A 14,919-nucleotide genomic window follows, 5' to 3' on the forward strand; every position below is an offset into this window, starting at 1 on the left:
TGGAGAGCGTGGAGAGAGAGACGACCAGCAAAAGTTGCTCGCTCACCCGCAAGCCACCTAACCCTTGAACAGGAGGTAATGAGACTGGGAACATTGTAGGATTCTTTCACTTTGGGGAGGACAACTCCCCCTACCGCCCCAAAGCAGTGCCTGGGCCAGCCGCTGCTTCATATTTTACACATGATCGTCAAGAGAAGTGATCCTACTCCTAAGTCTAAAGTAAAATCCCGGTCTGTCTCCTGACAGAGACAGTAAAAAGAAACACTCAAGAGTTACTCGGGAGAGTAAGAACAGGTCCTGCTCCAGAAAAAAAGCATAATAAATAACCTAACCCTCCCCACCCTGCCCCACCCCAACCCCACCCCGAACACCCCGTATCCCAGAATCCAAGAAATCTGGAATTGCTGAGCCCTCTGCGGACATGCATCAGGGAGAGGAAGAATCACAGTCTTTGTAAGGGCGAGCATGCAAAGGAGAAATCCTCTTTCTCTGGAATTGTTAAGTAGGAAATCCATCATGATTTAGGAATATAAACCCACCCACCCCCTTATGTGCTCCAGTTAATTGTTGCCTCAGAAGGCTAGCTAGGAGTGACTTTACAATTCTCCCTGGGTGTGTGTGTGTGTGTTTTGTCTTCCTAAAAAAAAAAATCAAAAATCAAAAACTCATCGCCGGCGATGAGCATCTTCTTCCAAGCCTCACCACTTTTGGTAAGTCTACAGGTGAAGACAGATGTAATATCTGAAAGGTGAAGACAGATGTACTATTTCAAGAGAAATCGTGGTGGGGGTTGTTACTCCTGTATTCACAACAATGGGTGCAGTTAGCTGTCTGTTTTTTCTCTACTCCATGACCTCCAGGAAGGTTGCACACCTTGTGGGCCATTTTTTTTAAAAAAATTGAGGCATACTTTACAGAATACTGTAATAATAACAATAAACACCCTGTACACAGAGAGTTAGCACATCAGGAAGAAAGTTGGGCTAGAAACCACACTGACATGCTAGTCTTCCTTGTGCAGGGCATTTGTTTTGATATGGAGAAAAATTCCATTACATGAGCCCCCATCTACCATCAGGAGTGGTGCAGCCCAGACACAAGTTAACAACCGCAGTGAGAACTGGTCCAAAGTCATTTTGCAGTATGACTAACAACTGGTCACCCTTAATTTATTGATTCATACCGCCGATCCTCTATAAAGAGGCATTTAAAAAACAACAACAGTTACAAAACTGCCTTTTGGATCAGGACTGGAGGCGTCTCATTCACAACGCAGATAGTAGCCAACTGATGCCACCCACAACTGATTTTTATTTTATTTTATTGGCCAGAAAGGGGCAGCATTCTCCCTGCCTCACCCCCCGAGTTTGACCCTGAAAAAGAGATGAGAGTACAATTTGCACCAAACATAGGTAGCATCCAACTAAATCCTAGCCAGAGTGGAACTACTGGAATTAATAGACCTCAATTAGTTGTGCCTGTTCAATCCAATAGATCTACTCTGAGTAAGGCTAACAGTGGACACAACCCACGGCGATGATGCTTCCACGCTCTTCTCGTGTATGTTACATTTGCCTTCGCCCTTCAAGGATCGCGTCCTCATCTTGGAAGCGGCTGAGTTATGGCTTTGACCAGCTAAGCTTACCTCCCTGTTAAATATTCCATACACACACAGGAAAAAAAAATCCCCACCTCAAAACAAAACAAAGCAAAAACCAGAGGAAGCCTTTGCTGGCATTAACCTGAGAGCATGTAAGGTGGGCCGCCATGCCTCTCAATCCAAAGAACTGTAGCACATGCAAAAAGGGCACAGCAAACAGACCTGCCAATCGCCCCACCAAACCCCCGTTAACATCTGCTCTGTACGTTAAGTGGGCCAGGAATTTGCGTTTCCAGCCCAAACCAACCGGCTGAGCTTTTCATATGTGTGTGTGATCAGCGCTCCAAACCATCTGAAAGACACATAACAGGTTGATGGCTAATGCCGCTGGGAAGAGCAAGAGATGAGGGGGGGGGGAAATATGCCCCCTTCAAGTCCCAAATCTCGGCTCCCTTTTCACCTATATGTACAATTCCCTCTTCTCTCTGCAAAAAGTGTCTCTCCTCCGAACCTTGCTTTTAATTCCTGGCAACGGGGGTTTAAAAACAGCAATCAAACTGTTGGAAAAGTGGGTGAGAGGCACTTCTTATGCTCTTGGGGCTGACCCACACCATGCACTTTAAGCACACGGCTCCTCCCCAAAGAATCTTGGGAACTGTAGTTGACCCCTCAAAGAGCTACACTCCCTAGCACCCTTAAACAAGCTACAGTTCCCAGGGTTCTTCAGAGGAAAGCAGCGTGCTTTTAACGGGCATCAAAAGGTGCTTTGTGGAGCGGACGTGATCCTGCAAAGCCCGCAAGTGTTCTGGCCCTGATCCACCCACTTCCAAAGTTTGCGTACCTTAAAAACAAGAACCCTCCCCACTTGTGGGACCAGAGGTGAAAATTTTACACATATATTTCATTTTAAGGGTTCTTTGCCCGTATCCCCTCTCTGTGTCTCTCTCTATCTCTTCCTCTTTCCGCGTGGCCATCGGGGCAAACCCACCCATTGGGCTTTTGGAATGGAAAATCCCCATTAGCAAGCCCCCCGCCCCCCAGCTGCCAAACATCCCCCCTCCCCCCACCACAAGACACGTCTACAGTTTTGTTTTGTTTCCTTCTTTCCTGGGCTCAGTCAGCATCCTTAAATTTCGACCCAAAAGAGGAGGAGGAGGAGGAGAAGGAGGAGGAGGCGTCAGGGTTGCGGGAGTCGTCACTAACACTCATCTATGTTAAGGCTGATGAACTCCTGTATACACTTCCTGTACTGGAGCTCTGTGGGGCTGTTGTTCGGATATTGACCTGGATGACCAAACGGGCCCTCGGCTTCTCGCATCTCTTCGTTCATTCGAGCCAGACGCAGCCTGGAGGTGGAGGAGGTGCAGGAGGAGAAGGGAAGGTCTGCTTAGCCATATAAATTACACATGAACAAATCGTGTGTAAAGGTAGACTTGCCATGGACAAATTTAACAATACAGTGGTATCCCGGGTTAAGAACTTAATTCGTTCTGGAGGTCCGTTCTTAACCTGAAACCGTTCTTAACCTGAGGTACCACTTTAGCTAATGGGGCCTCCCACTGCTGCCGCGCCGCCACCACGCGATTTCTGTTCTCACCCTGAAGCAAAGTTCTTAACCCGAGGTAGTATTTCTGGGTTAGCGGAGTCTGTAACCTGAAGCGTCTGTAACCTGAGGTACCACTGTCTTTTGAATTCATTTTTATAAGAACTGTTTTAGGTTTAAATGCAAGTTTATTACAATAACGACCATGTAATTACAGGTAGGTAGCCGTGTTGGTCTGCCATAGTCAAAACAAATAAAATAAAAATAAAAAAACTCCTTCCAGTAGCACCTTAGAGACCAACTAAGTTTGTTCTTGGTATGAGCTTTTGTGTGCATGCACACTTCTTCAGATACACACGCATGGAAGCTCATACCAAGAACAAACTTAGTTGGTCTCTAAAGTGCTACTGGAAGGAATTTTTTTTATTTTGTTTCGTCCTTGTAATGTTTGCAAGTTCTGGGCTTTTTTAAAAATAGTATATGGGTGTCATTTCTTTTTCTTCTTCTTTACTTTTCTTGTTCACTTGTTCACTGTTTCTGCAACCCTGGTCTAGACTGCTTAGGCTTTTAAATGGTCGAGACTCGCAGTAAGCCAGTGCATTGCAGGGGGCTGGGCTAGATGACCCCTGTGGTCCCTTCTAACTCAACCATTCTATGATCAGATCCAGGGGAAAGGCTCTGACATGGCAGAGGGGCCCCACTTACAAGGTAACAATGTCCGCATTAGCAGCCTGGACCGCGATGCTCAGAGGGTCCTGCCCATCCTCGTCAACCGCGTGCTGGTTGGCTCCTCTCTTTAGGAACAAGCAGACCTGGCTGCCAAACATAAAAGAGAGAGAGAGGGAGAGAGAGTGAGCAAGAGAGACAGAGATGTCGGAGAAAAATCACAGCCAACCTTAGGAGACTGAGGCTGCAATCGTATTAAGGGCGGAAAAACAGATCAGTTTCCATCTATCTCAGTTTCTCATTCTTCCAATGCTAAGTTGGGTTCTCCACATTTCCACATCAGTGTGCGATTACTATTATTGTTTAAAGTCCTCATGAAAACTCACTAGCATTTTAGTCCCTATTTCTCCTCATTTTTGCAATGCGGTTTCTCCTTAAAATAATGCCTTTTTGTACTTTATGTTCACCAATACGTGTGCATTTCTATGCACATTTGAACCCCGTATATGCAGTGTGTGAGTAAAGTTTCTGAACCAGAAACAGCAGCGTAGTTTAACGGTTAGAGTGTTGGACCATGACCTGGGAGACTAGGGTTCAAATCCCCACATGGCTATGAAGCCTTGGGGCCAGTCGTTCCCTCTCAGCCTAACCCACCTCACAATGTTGTTGTTGTTGTAGGGAGTGAATGAGGAGGGGGAGAACCATGTATGACACCTAGGAGAAAAGGGTGGGCTCTGAATGCAATAAAAGAAATACATAAATAATATTTATATTAGTATGTGATCATTTTCCGCACAAACCACCTCTGTCTTTAAGTCAAATACTTAAGTAAAACCCAATTTATTCTACAGAGGAACGATAATTCTGGACCACCACCCAACAGGAATATCCCCTGTCTTGTTAATGTCAGAGAACAAGCTAGTCAAAATTGGAGCCCGCCAAGACGGGTTGAATTTAAATATTTCAGGCAGGAAGTGCATGGCTTTGCCTGTTGTCATGTTTTTAAGTAAACAACCAATCTCCTGAGATGTCAAAGGCGGCCAGTCAGGGAGTCCCATACAAAATGAGCCTTCCTCGACAGGTGCACTTTTGAACGCATTACTTGAGAGGAGAACCCCATTGCAAGATTTGGAATGGAGCAAATTTGGACGGATGGCTATGTTTCAGCTCAAGGATTTTGGAAAGTGCAAATTAGACGGGTTCATGTTTATTTGGAGAAAACCAAGTGTGATTGGACCTCTCTGGCCCCCTCAGCACCCACACAGCTGCATTTTGAAACCAATGGAAGATTCTGAACTGTCTTCAAAGGCAGCCCCACATAGAATGCATAGCAGTAGTCAAGCTAGGACACAATTAGTACATGGATAGCCAGGTCTGACTGATCTGGCATATACCAGCTTAAGCTAAGGCACCCCTTCCTGGTAGCTTCGCGCACCGAATGACTCACCCAGTGTGGCCCAAATACGTAGCGTGATGCAGAGGTGCGCGCCCTCGGATATCTCTTTGGTTAACGTCTGCTCCATTCTGGAGCAAGAATTCGCAGGCTATCAAGGAGCCCTGATGGAGACAGATTAAATTGGGAAAGAGATCAGATGGGAGAAAGAAACTCCAGGAGCATCCGCGACTTCGGCAAGTGTCCCTTCTTGCTAGAGAGCCCTGGAAGTTGTAGTTTCCTGAGGAGACTGCTGCCCCCCTACAGAACTCTTGGAACCTTTATCAGAGCTACAATTGCAAGCGTTCTTTGGGAGACATCACAAAAGTTAAGCTGTACTTTTGAGCAGGTCTTCACATTATGAACCTCTCTTTTTAATCAACTACTATCAATTGCTGCTTTGTTGCTGTTCTTAACTACGTTGTACATATGCGTGTGGATAGATAGATATTACTGTATTTTAATGTTGTAAACCCCCTTGGCAGGCAAGTTAATCATGGTCCATTAACTTCAGTGGGTCTGCTATGAGGAGGAGTAATGTGAGATAAAACCCAACAACAATATATAAAGCCCTTAACAACTTGGGATGCATTTACCTTTAAGATCACCTAACCCAGGCCCTTGCAGAGATTGTCTGAGGCCCAGGGCGGGAGTCTTGTTAGAATAAAGTTATAAACTCAAACAAAAAAATCAGTCAGTCCCTGGTGGCCCCCCACAGTCAACTTAGGCCTCCGAGGCCCAGGGCAAGTGTACCAGGTGCCCCCCACCCACCCTCTGCAGGGGGGCCTGGTCTTACCTCCGTTTGCACCCACTTTACCACTTCAATTGGCGGGACTGGCACCGTCGCCAGCGGGACATAATACCCATTCTGTATTTGTAAGAACTCGATTGTTCAGTGTGGCAGTGCCTACCCTTTGGAACTCCCTGCCTATTGATATCACATCGGGACCCTCACTGTACTCCTTTCAGAGCCTGCTAAAAACATTCTTGCCTACCCAGATGTCTAGAAAGTTGATGCAAGTTTTAATCTGTTTTTAGTCTGCTGTTGTTTCAACTTTTCAAAAGTCTGTTAATTTTTCTTAGTGATGAATGTCTCTGTTTTATCTTTCTTCGGAAACCTCTTCAAGGTTTGTTTTATTTGTTTGTTTTAAAATCAAGCGGTGTATAAATTTTTATGAAATAAATAAATACTGCCGCTGCCATTGAAATAGCTTAGGCTTGTTAGCCTTACCCCCATTACAGCTTGGATCAACGGGGTTTTGTTCTCATCCTCGTCGTTCACCCAGTTGACATCTGCCCCGTGCGCCAGGGCCTCCGCCATCACAGGCAAATTCCTGGCCCGTGAAGCCTTGTAAACCAGCAAACCCGGGTGCAGCTCCCGCAGGTCCTCCAGATCGGACGCCTCTGGCTCTATTTCAGCTTCTCCGCTGGATTCTTCTGAAACTTCACACTCTAACAAGGCGTAGGGCGAGAGGCAGAGAAGAAAAAGCCAGCATGAGGCATAGACATAGATCATCTGTGACGCTCAGACCTGTTCTCTGGCTTCGATGGGAGCCAAGCCTGCAGCTATGACCTAAACAGCTCCACCCTCTCATTTTCCTAGGACAACCCTATCATTTGAATAGCCCCACCTCCTGGTTTATTTCTTTGCTTTGCGCTGGAGCAGGGATATGGAACCTCAGGCTGGGCTAAGTAGCAGATGTGGCCCTATGGGCCTTTCTGATTGGCCCTCAGAATTCTCCCCAGGCCACACCCCCTCTCCCCAGGCCACACCCCTCAACCAGCCTGGCTTCACACCCTTTGCTTCACTGGAATGCGCCCTTGAGCCTTGATGGATGGAGGATAAGAGAGGGGCATGTGGGTGCATGAGAAGGAGAGGAAGGAAGAAAGAGAGAGAGCAGAAACAGTCCCACTGCACAAAAGTTAAAAGTGACACCCCTGGCCCTGCCCATCAGTGCCATGCGAACTCTGGAAGGTTGCCAGGTAGGGAATGTGGCCCCCGAGCCACAAAAGGCTCTCATGTCAGAAGCTCAAATTTATCAGATAACTGAAGTCAGCTATCAAGGAGTACTTACCTTCCTCCGTGACGCTGTCCACCACCGAGCCAAACACTAGGACGTCGGTGCTGCCATCGGTGCTGCCGCCCAGCCCGCTGTCACTGCTCAGACCTGCGGGGCCAACAAGACACAATCCAAGGGCATTTTAATATGCGGGGACACACACACACACACACACACACACACACACACAAGCATCTGGTACCCAGAGGTATACTGCCTCTGAACATGGAAATTCCACTTAGCCAGTGTGGACAGCATAGCAAGCGCCTCCCATAGGGCTATGCTGCCAAGCCATTCCCCCTTACCTCCATCCAGGAGGAACGGCGACCCGCTCCCGGTGGGACCGTTACCACTGTCGCTCCATGGGCTGGCTGCCAGGGGGTGCGGCACAGAGATGTGGTTGCCACCTAAGTGGAAGGTGGACGGAAGTTGAGGGGGCAGTCATGGTCATAGGCACAGATGGTTTTTCTGCTTATTTATTTATTTAAAGAAATGCAGCAGTCTAGAATGGATCTTGTTCTCCTTAAAGGATGAGGGGGACAGGAAAGAAAGCTGGCTAACTGTCCTTTTAAGCAGGGGAGAAAAAGAAGGAGGAAACCCATCCCACAAAGCATAAAAAGGCTAAGGGGGTAGGAAACGATAAAGGTGAACTGGGGGTGGTGGTGACGATAGGTTGCGGTTCCTGAAAAATACTTGGGTTCTAGCCAGTGCAGTCCTACTCAAGAGTAGAACTTACTTAGATGCATTGTGTATTTTTTTCCTCCAACCCCACCCTTTCTCAGTGTTTTTGCTGCTGTTGCAACTCAAGATGCACGCCCCAGATGCGGCAGAATGGAAAGGCAAAGTCGGCAGTAAAGTCGCCAGCAACTTAGCTGTACTTACTGCGTGGCCCAGCCCCGGCTCCCGTGTCGAAGTACGAGAAAAGCGAATCCAGCTCGTCGGGGCAGAAGAGGGAATCCCGTCGGAACTTCCTCTCGAGGGTGGCAGCTGTGTGGAAAGAGCAACCCTTATATGCTCCCTGGGTTTGTTGTTTGTGTTCTCATGCACACGACTTGTGCATACATACATGCACGCACACCCATAATATAATATAATATAATATAATATAATATAATATAATATAATATAATACAGTACAGCACATGGTTAAACTATGGAACTCGCTGCCACAGGAGGCAGTGATGACCACCAACTTGGGTGGCTTTGAGACAAATTCATGGAGAATAGGGCTATTAGTGACTATGAGTCATGATGGCTCAGTTCTGCCTCCACAGTTGGAGGCAGCCATGCTTCTGAATGCCAGCAGCTGAAAACTGCAAGAAGGGAGAATATTGCTATGCTCAGGTCCTGCTTTCAGTCTTCATAGGCATATGGTTGGCCACTGTGAGATGAGGCGGCAGGACTTACATCCAACAGGCTCTTCTCAGGTCCTTGAATGTGGTAGGATTACAGAATGCGTAATGAATAACATTATCTGCAGAGTAAGTACTTTGGGAGGTATTTAACTAAGTGCTACTGCAATTAATGAACCAAAGTTAGCTATACCCATTAACCTCAATGGGAGTATTCTGAGTAGTAGCAATACTACCCTATATCATCCATGAGCCACCTTGTACACCAGTGCTGCTCTTCTAACAAACCAAAAAAGTGTGCAGTTTGAAAATCAGTGGCTAAGATTAGTGAGGTTTTGAAAGGTTCTGTCCGCCATCCTGATGCAAAACGGCATCCAGTTGCAAAAAACCTGCTCTCGGGATCTTGATGTCTCAGGAACAACCATGCAGAGTTTAGTTATACTAACTTAAGAGGTGTGTGGAATGCACAGCAAATGAACAACTTTCAAAAACTATATAGTAAATGTTCCTATATGATTTGCAATATATATTATTACCAAGCTAAATCTCTGGAAAGTTATTATCTCAGCAGGGCCATTTTCAGAGTGGACAGAGCTGTCCACTCGTCAATCTCCCGACAGTGCTAAGATCGGAGATATGCCTCTGCCTGCTGCTTTTAAGAGAGCAGGCAGAGGCTCACCTCCGATCTTAGCACTGTGGCCCCACAGCGCTAAGATGAGAGAGTGGAGAAATCCTGCCTGCACTTCAACACCTTATAGAATGTCAGTGTGCTTTAATCTTTATAGGCCATTGGTCCAACCCAGCAGGGCCCTTCTAAAACTCTGAATGTGACTACTTCTGAAAATGCCTAATGTGAAGTAAAAAAAAAAATACATTGTGTTACTGAACTGAGCCATGGATGAACCATCCCTTCTAAGAGATGGCACGCGGAGAAAAGAAGGGCTGGCATGGCACATGGCAGTTCCTCACCTGAAGAGTGTGCTGCCGGTGATGCATTTCCTGCTTCATGCCGGTACTTCCTCCGTGCTGTGGGCGCTTTTGTGGAGCTGTTGCGCCTCTGGCACTTTTTCACGCTCCAGCGCCGGGGTTTCCTCTCATTCTCTGCCAGGGCCTCCCCAGTCGACAGCTGCTTCAGGAACTTCTTCTCCACGTATTTGACTTTGATCCATGCTTCTTTGTCCTGCCTGAGAGGGAACTCAGTTTCATGAAGAGCTCCTTCAGAGCACCTGTCTGGTTCGGCGTCCATCCTGATTTGCTTGCACAAAGCTGATGCAGAGGTTTGGCTGAACCTTTGCTCTGACTTGTTTATGGGGCTAGGCCACAAATACAGTGGTGCCCCGCTAGATGAAAATAATTCGTTCTACGAATGTCTTCGTAGAGCGAATTTTTCGTCTAGCGAAGCGGCAATGCAGCGCGGAGGTTTTCGCACCAAAAAAATAATAATTTCGTCTTGCGAGGCAGCCCCATTGACTTTTTTGTCTTGCGGGGCAGCCTTCTGCTAGCGAATGCCGTTCGTCTAGAGAGTTTTTCGTCTAGCGAGGCATTCGTCTAGCGGGGCACCACTGTAAGAGGGTGCATTGGGAATCTATTGGCTGATCTCAGGGTTGAATATCAGTGGATCGGAAAGAGTTTACCTCCTGATGGGTTAACAAGGTCAACAATGAGAAAGGGAGTCTGTTCCACTGTTGAACAGCTCTTACCATAAGAAAGATCTTCCCGATGCTTAGTCGGAATCTCTTTCCCTGTAACTTGAAGCCATTGCTTCACGTCCCAGGAGTAAACAAGCTTACTCCATCCTCCACGTGACAGCCCTTTGGATATCTGAAGATGGCGATCATCCCTCCTCTCAGTCTCCTCTTTATGAAGCTAAACATACCCAGCTCCCTCAACCGTTCCTCATAAGGCTTGGAAGTACTCAATAACACCTGGAGGGCCATAGTTCTCTCCATTTCTTGTCTAGAGGGTATTGCCCTTCAAGAGGGCCTTCCTGTCCTACACATTGCAGAGCAGAGAGGAGGCAGCCATACCTTGAGCTGCCCGCAGTGGGCTTCTTGAGTCCCATCTCCTCGCACTGCGCCTCATAGATCTGGTTCATGGTGGCGTTCCCCAGCTCACACATCAGCTTTTAGGAAAACAAGCAGAAACACAGTATGTTAGGGGGAAGAGATGCTCCCCTCCCCCCGTCCGCAGCCAACTGTTGCATTTACCCACAATTAGGGATGGCTGACTCTGTCCATTTCGGTTTCTGTCAGTTTCTCATTTCCCCCAATGGTGAAGAAATTTGTTCCAGTTTGCATTTACAGGCGAAGTCACCAAATTCACATATGGAAGAATATGTTCAGGGAAGTTTTTAATGTTTGATGTTTTATTGTGTTTTTAATATTCTGTTGGGAGCCACCCAGAGTGGCTGGGGAAACTCAGCCAGATGGGCGGAGTATAAATAATAATAATAATAATAATAATAATAATAATGCGGAAACACAACCAACCTTTTAAATTCACACTTATCCAAATTTTTCAACGCATTCCTCAACAAATGAAATGTGTACAAAAGAAGGCATATATATATATATATATATATATATATATGAATACAATTTGCATTCAAATGCATATATTCATGAAAACAACATTTTAAAAATCATTATATTAGGAAAATTGTTTCTGCAAAAATTGTGTCAATTCAGGCAAACGGCAAAATGTGTACAGTGGCAAAAATGAGCACAAAATGTTGATGAATTTTCATGAGGACTTTATATAAAAAAATTAAGGTTACAAACTGATGTGGAAATGTGGAGAACCGAACTTATGACTGGGAAATTGAGAAACTGCGATCCCATCCCTAGCAGGCTAGATCAGGGGTTGTCAACCTGGTCCCTACCACCCACTAGTGGCAATTTCGAGATTCTAGGTGGGCGGTAGGGGGTTCTACGGCGCAAGCTGAATCCTCCTTCCATCGAGCACTGGTGGGTGGTAAGGAAATTTTACCATCAAGAAAGATGCATTAGTGGGCGGTAGGTATAAAAAGGTTGACTACCCCTGAGCTAGATCAAGGATAGCCAACATGGGCCCCTTCAGATGTTAAGGGACTACAATTCCCATCATTCCCAGCTAGCATGGCCAATGGACAGGGATGATGGGAACTGTAGTCCAACAAAGTGCATCAGAGAGCTCCCGCCCCACCCCCCAAGAGGTGCATCCCATACAGCACAGACCACCCCCCTCCCTCCCTCCCACCCATCTTGCCTGCCACCTATTGGGAGTTTTGGCCTTTACCTTCAGTAGCTCTGGCTCCCAGGAATCCAGTGTGAGCGACCGCACTTTGGAGCAGTGGACCCCTAAGCTCCTGTAGGGAAGGGGGAAACAGACAAGAGAGGAGAGTGGTTGTGCAGTTCAACAGCTGTTTGGTACATGCACACAGAAGGTGGCACGTATTAATCAGCACGTCCACAGGATTTCTGCACACGCAGCCAGTCTAGTATAGGGTCAGTGATTAGTGCACCTGCTCTGGGTTCAGGTTCAACCCCTGGTGCCATGGAGGACAAGAGTATTGATGGCTACTAGTCATGATTGCTATGTTCTGCTTCTTCTGGCAGAGGCATTATGCCTCTGAATACCAGCTGCTGGGAATTGCAGGTGGGCAGGGCTGCTCTTGTGCTCATGTCCAGGAGTAGATGGACCTGCTTTGGCCTGATCCAGCAGGCCTGTCTTATGTTCTTATCTCCAGGCAGAGCTAGGAGTGTCCCTTGTCTGAAATCCTGGAGAACCCCTGCCAGGATGGAGAGATACATACTATGGAGGAATGGCGGATAAAATTAATGGAAATGAATAAAAAATTGTCCAGTAGCACCTTAGAGAACAACTAAGTTTGTTCTGGGTATAAGCTTTCGTGTGCATGCACACTTCTTCAGATACACATGCACACGAAAGCTTATACCCAGAACAAACTTAGTTGGTCTCTAAGGTGCTACTGGACTATATATTTATTTATTTCGACTGCGTCAGACCAACACGGCTACCTACCTGAATCTAAAATTACTGGACTTAGCTGAGATGGCAAAGTTAAACATGTTTAATTGGAGAAAAATCATGACTAACATTTATTAAGGATTGGAAACTTCCTTGGGGCTTTTTGCGTGAAAGAGAAAACGAACTTGTAACATCTGGATTTCAAAAAAGGCTTATAGAAAATACAAAAGGTAAAGGGACCCCTGACCATCAGGTCCAGTTGTGTCCGACTCTGGGGTTGCGCGCTCATCTCACTCTATAGGCCTAGGGAGCCGGCATCAGTCCACAGACAGCTTCCGGGTCATGTGGCCAGCATGACAAAGCCACTTCTGGCGAACCAGAGCAGTGCACGGAAACGCCGTTTACCTTCCCGCTGGAGCGGTCCCTATTTATCTACTTGCACTTTGACGTCCTTTCGAACTGCTAGGTGGGCAGGAGCTGGGACCGAGCAACGGGAGTTCTCCCCGTGGCAGGGATTAGAACCGCCGACCTTCTGATCGGCAAGCCCTAGGCTCTGTGGTTTAACCCACAGCGCCACCTGGGTGTTAATGAGTGAATACTATATTTAGATGACAGACAAGAGAACCAGAAGTCTTTTAATCTTTTTTCCACTTTATTTTCTTTCTCTCTTTTTTTTCTCCCCACCCCCTTTCTTTTCTTTCCCCCCATTTTTCTAGTGCTCACTAGAAGGACAGATCCTGAAGTTGAGGCTCCAGTACTTTGGCCACCTCATGAGAAGAGAAGACTCCCTAGAAAAGACCCTGATGTTGGGAAAGATGGAGGGCACAAGGAGAAGGGGACGACAGAGGATGAGATGGTTGACAGTGTTCTCGAAGCTACTAACATGAGTTTGGCCATACTGCGAGAGGCAGTAGAGGATAGGCGTGCCTGGCGTGCTCTGGTCCATGGGGTCACGAAGAGTCGGGCACGACTGAACGACTGAACAACAACAACAACAAATTAAGAGGACCCCAGCCAGTCAGTGCAGTCAATACCAAGATAGATGGACCCGTGGTCTGGACAGAAAAGGCATGCCATTGCCCTTTTTGTGAGTTTCTCAAGAGGGCTTATGGCTGGCTTATTGGAACAGGGTGCTTGAACTGACGGACCTTCGAGTCCAACAGAGCAGGGCGATTCCGTTGCCCTTGTGCCCCATTTGCTGGGACCAACTCAGCAAGCTTACCTGTGAATCCCTGAACATTCAATGCATAGTAAGATGCCCAAGTTGATGCTGGCCCAGCGGGGGTCGGCTTGCCCACAGTCGCAGCACTGGTCATTGCCTGGGATGCTCTGCACCCTCTGCAGGATGGTTTCGCCTTTGGCACTGCGGTCCCGCGAGTCAGTAGCCGAGTCGATGCTGCTGGTGGAAGGAGAAGCTGTTCGGTCCAGTCTCTGGAAAGAGGCACAGAGGGGGATTGAGCAAGCATGAATGAAGAAAAAAAAATCTGCTGGTGTTTCTTGCAGGGGCGGGGAAGAGTGATTTCCAGTAGTGGCTGATTCCTATTGAGACTGGTAGGGCAGAAGGCAGGTAGCCCAACAGTAGGTGGCGCCAGAGCCAATGAGAGGAAGAGACAGAGCCATTGGCAAGAGGGGCTACCCTCAGATTGGTTGTAAGTCAGAAGGGAGGTAGACGGGGGCTGGCTGAGGGCAGACTGAGGTTGGTGGGGCAGTGCCCCCTTTGCCCCAATGAAATGAAGCTCTTTTTCCATTTGCCCCAAGGAAATGACGCTCTTTTGCCGTTTGCATCCACCATGATGCAAAATGAAAGAGTCTATGTTGTGCAGTTGTTAAAGCATTGAACGAGGACCCGGGAGACTAAGGTCCAAATCCCCACTCAGCCATCAAGCTCGTTGGGATAAACTTAGGCCAGCCACCGTCTCTCAGCCTAACCTACCTCACAGGGTTGTTGTGAGGATAAAATGGGGAGTGGAGGGAACTTTGCATGCCACCTTGAGCTACCTAGAGGAAAAGTGGGATGGAAATGTAATGAGAGTGATGACAATATCATCATTGTTATTGTTCAACTTGCAATTCAGGGGACAGAGTACAAAAAATTCCGTTCTACTGCAGTCTATCACTTGCAGTAAATGCAGCAGTGTCAGTTACCCTATTTCAAAAAGTTAAGATTCTCTCACAGATGAATTGCATGTTACCTTCCATCTTAGTACTGTAGAAGCATTACAGGCACTCACAGTTTCTGGCATGTGCAATGAAGCTCTACCACCAGATGGCTCTACAGGCTAATTCCTAGAAAAACA

The 14,919-nt window shown here is 47.1% G+C and overlaps 1 protein-coding gene across 5 annotated transcripts in view; it reads right to left on the minus strand.

Annotated features, from left to right (window-relative positions):
• The window catches only part of ACAP3 (ArfGAP with coiled-coil, ankyrin repeat and PH domains 3), a 135,589-nt gene that overhangs the window by 14,443 nt on the left and 106,227 nt on the right, over window positions 1-14,919 (minus strand). For 2 of the 5 annotated variants that reach the window (XM_033156309.1, XM_033156312.1), the window contains exons 15-25: window positions 13,845-14,053; window positions 11,930-11,999; window positions 10,681-10,775; window positions 9,623-9,837; window positions 8,184-8,288; window positions 7,607-7,708; window positions 7,317-7,418; window positions 6,473-6,693; window positions 5,257-5,366; window positions 3,849-3,959; window positions 2,885-2,946 (exon numbers count right to left, since the gene is read on the minus strand). In XM_033156309.1, the coding sequence (XP_033012200.1) occupies window positions 2,885-2,946; window positions 3,849-3,959; window positions 5,257-5,366; window positions 6,473-6,693; window positions 7,317-7,418; window positions 7,607-7,708; window positions 8,184-8,288; window positions 9,623-9,837; window positions 10,681-10,775; window positions 11,930-11,999; window positions 13,845-14,053 (1,402 nt within the window). Of the gene's footprint in view, window positions 1-2,643; window positions 2,947-3,848; window positions 3,960-5,256; window positions 5,367-6,472; window positions 6,694-7,316; window positions 7,419-7,606; window positions 7,709-8,183; window positions 8,289-9,622; window positions 9,838-10,680; window positions 10,776-11,929; window positions 12,000-13,844; window positions 14,054-14,919 lie in introns of those variants that run through there. The other 3 variants (XM_033156310.1, XM_033156314.1, XM_033156311.1) reach the window with 3 other exon arrangements.

This window comes from Lacerta agilis, chromosome 8 (assembly GCF_009819535.1).
Source record: "Lacerta agilis isolate rLacAgi1 chromosome 8, rLacAgi1.pri, whole genome shotgun sequence".
In the NCBI taxonomy this organism is placed as follows: Eukaryota; Metazoa; Chordata; class Lepidosauria; order Squamata; family Lacertidae; genus Lacerta; species Lacerta agilis.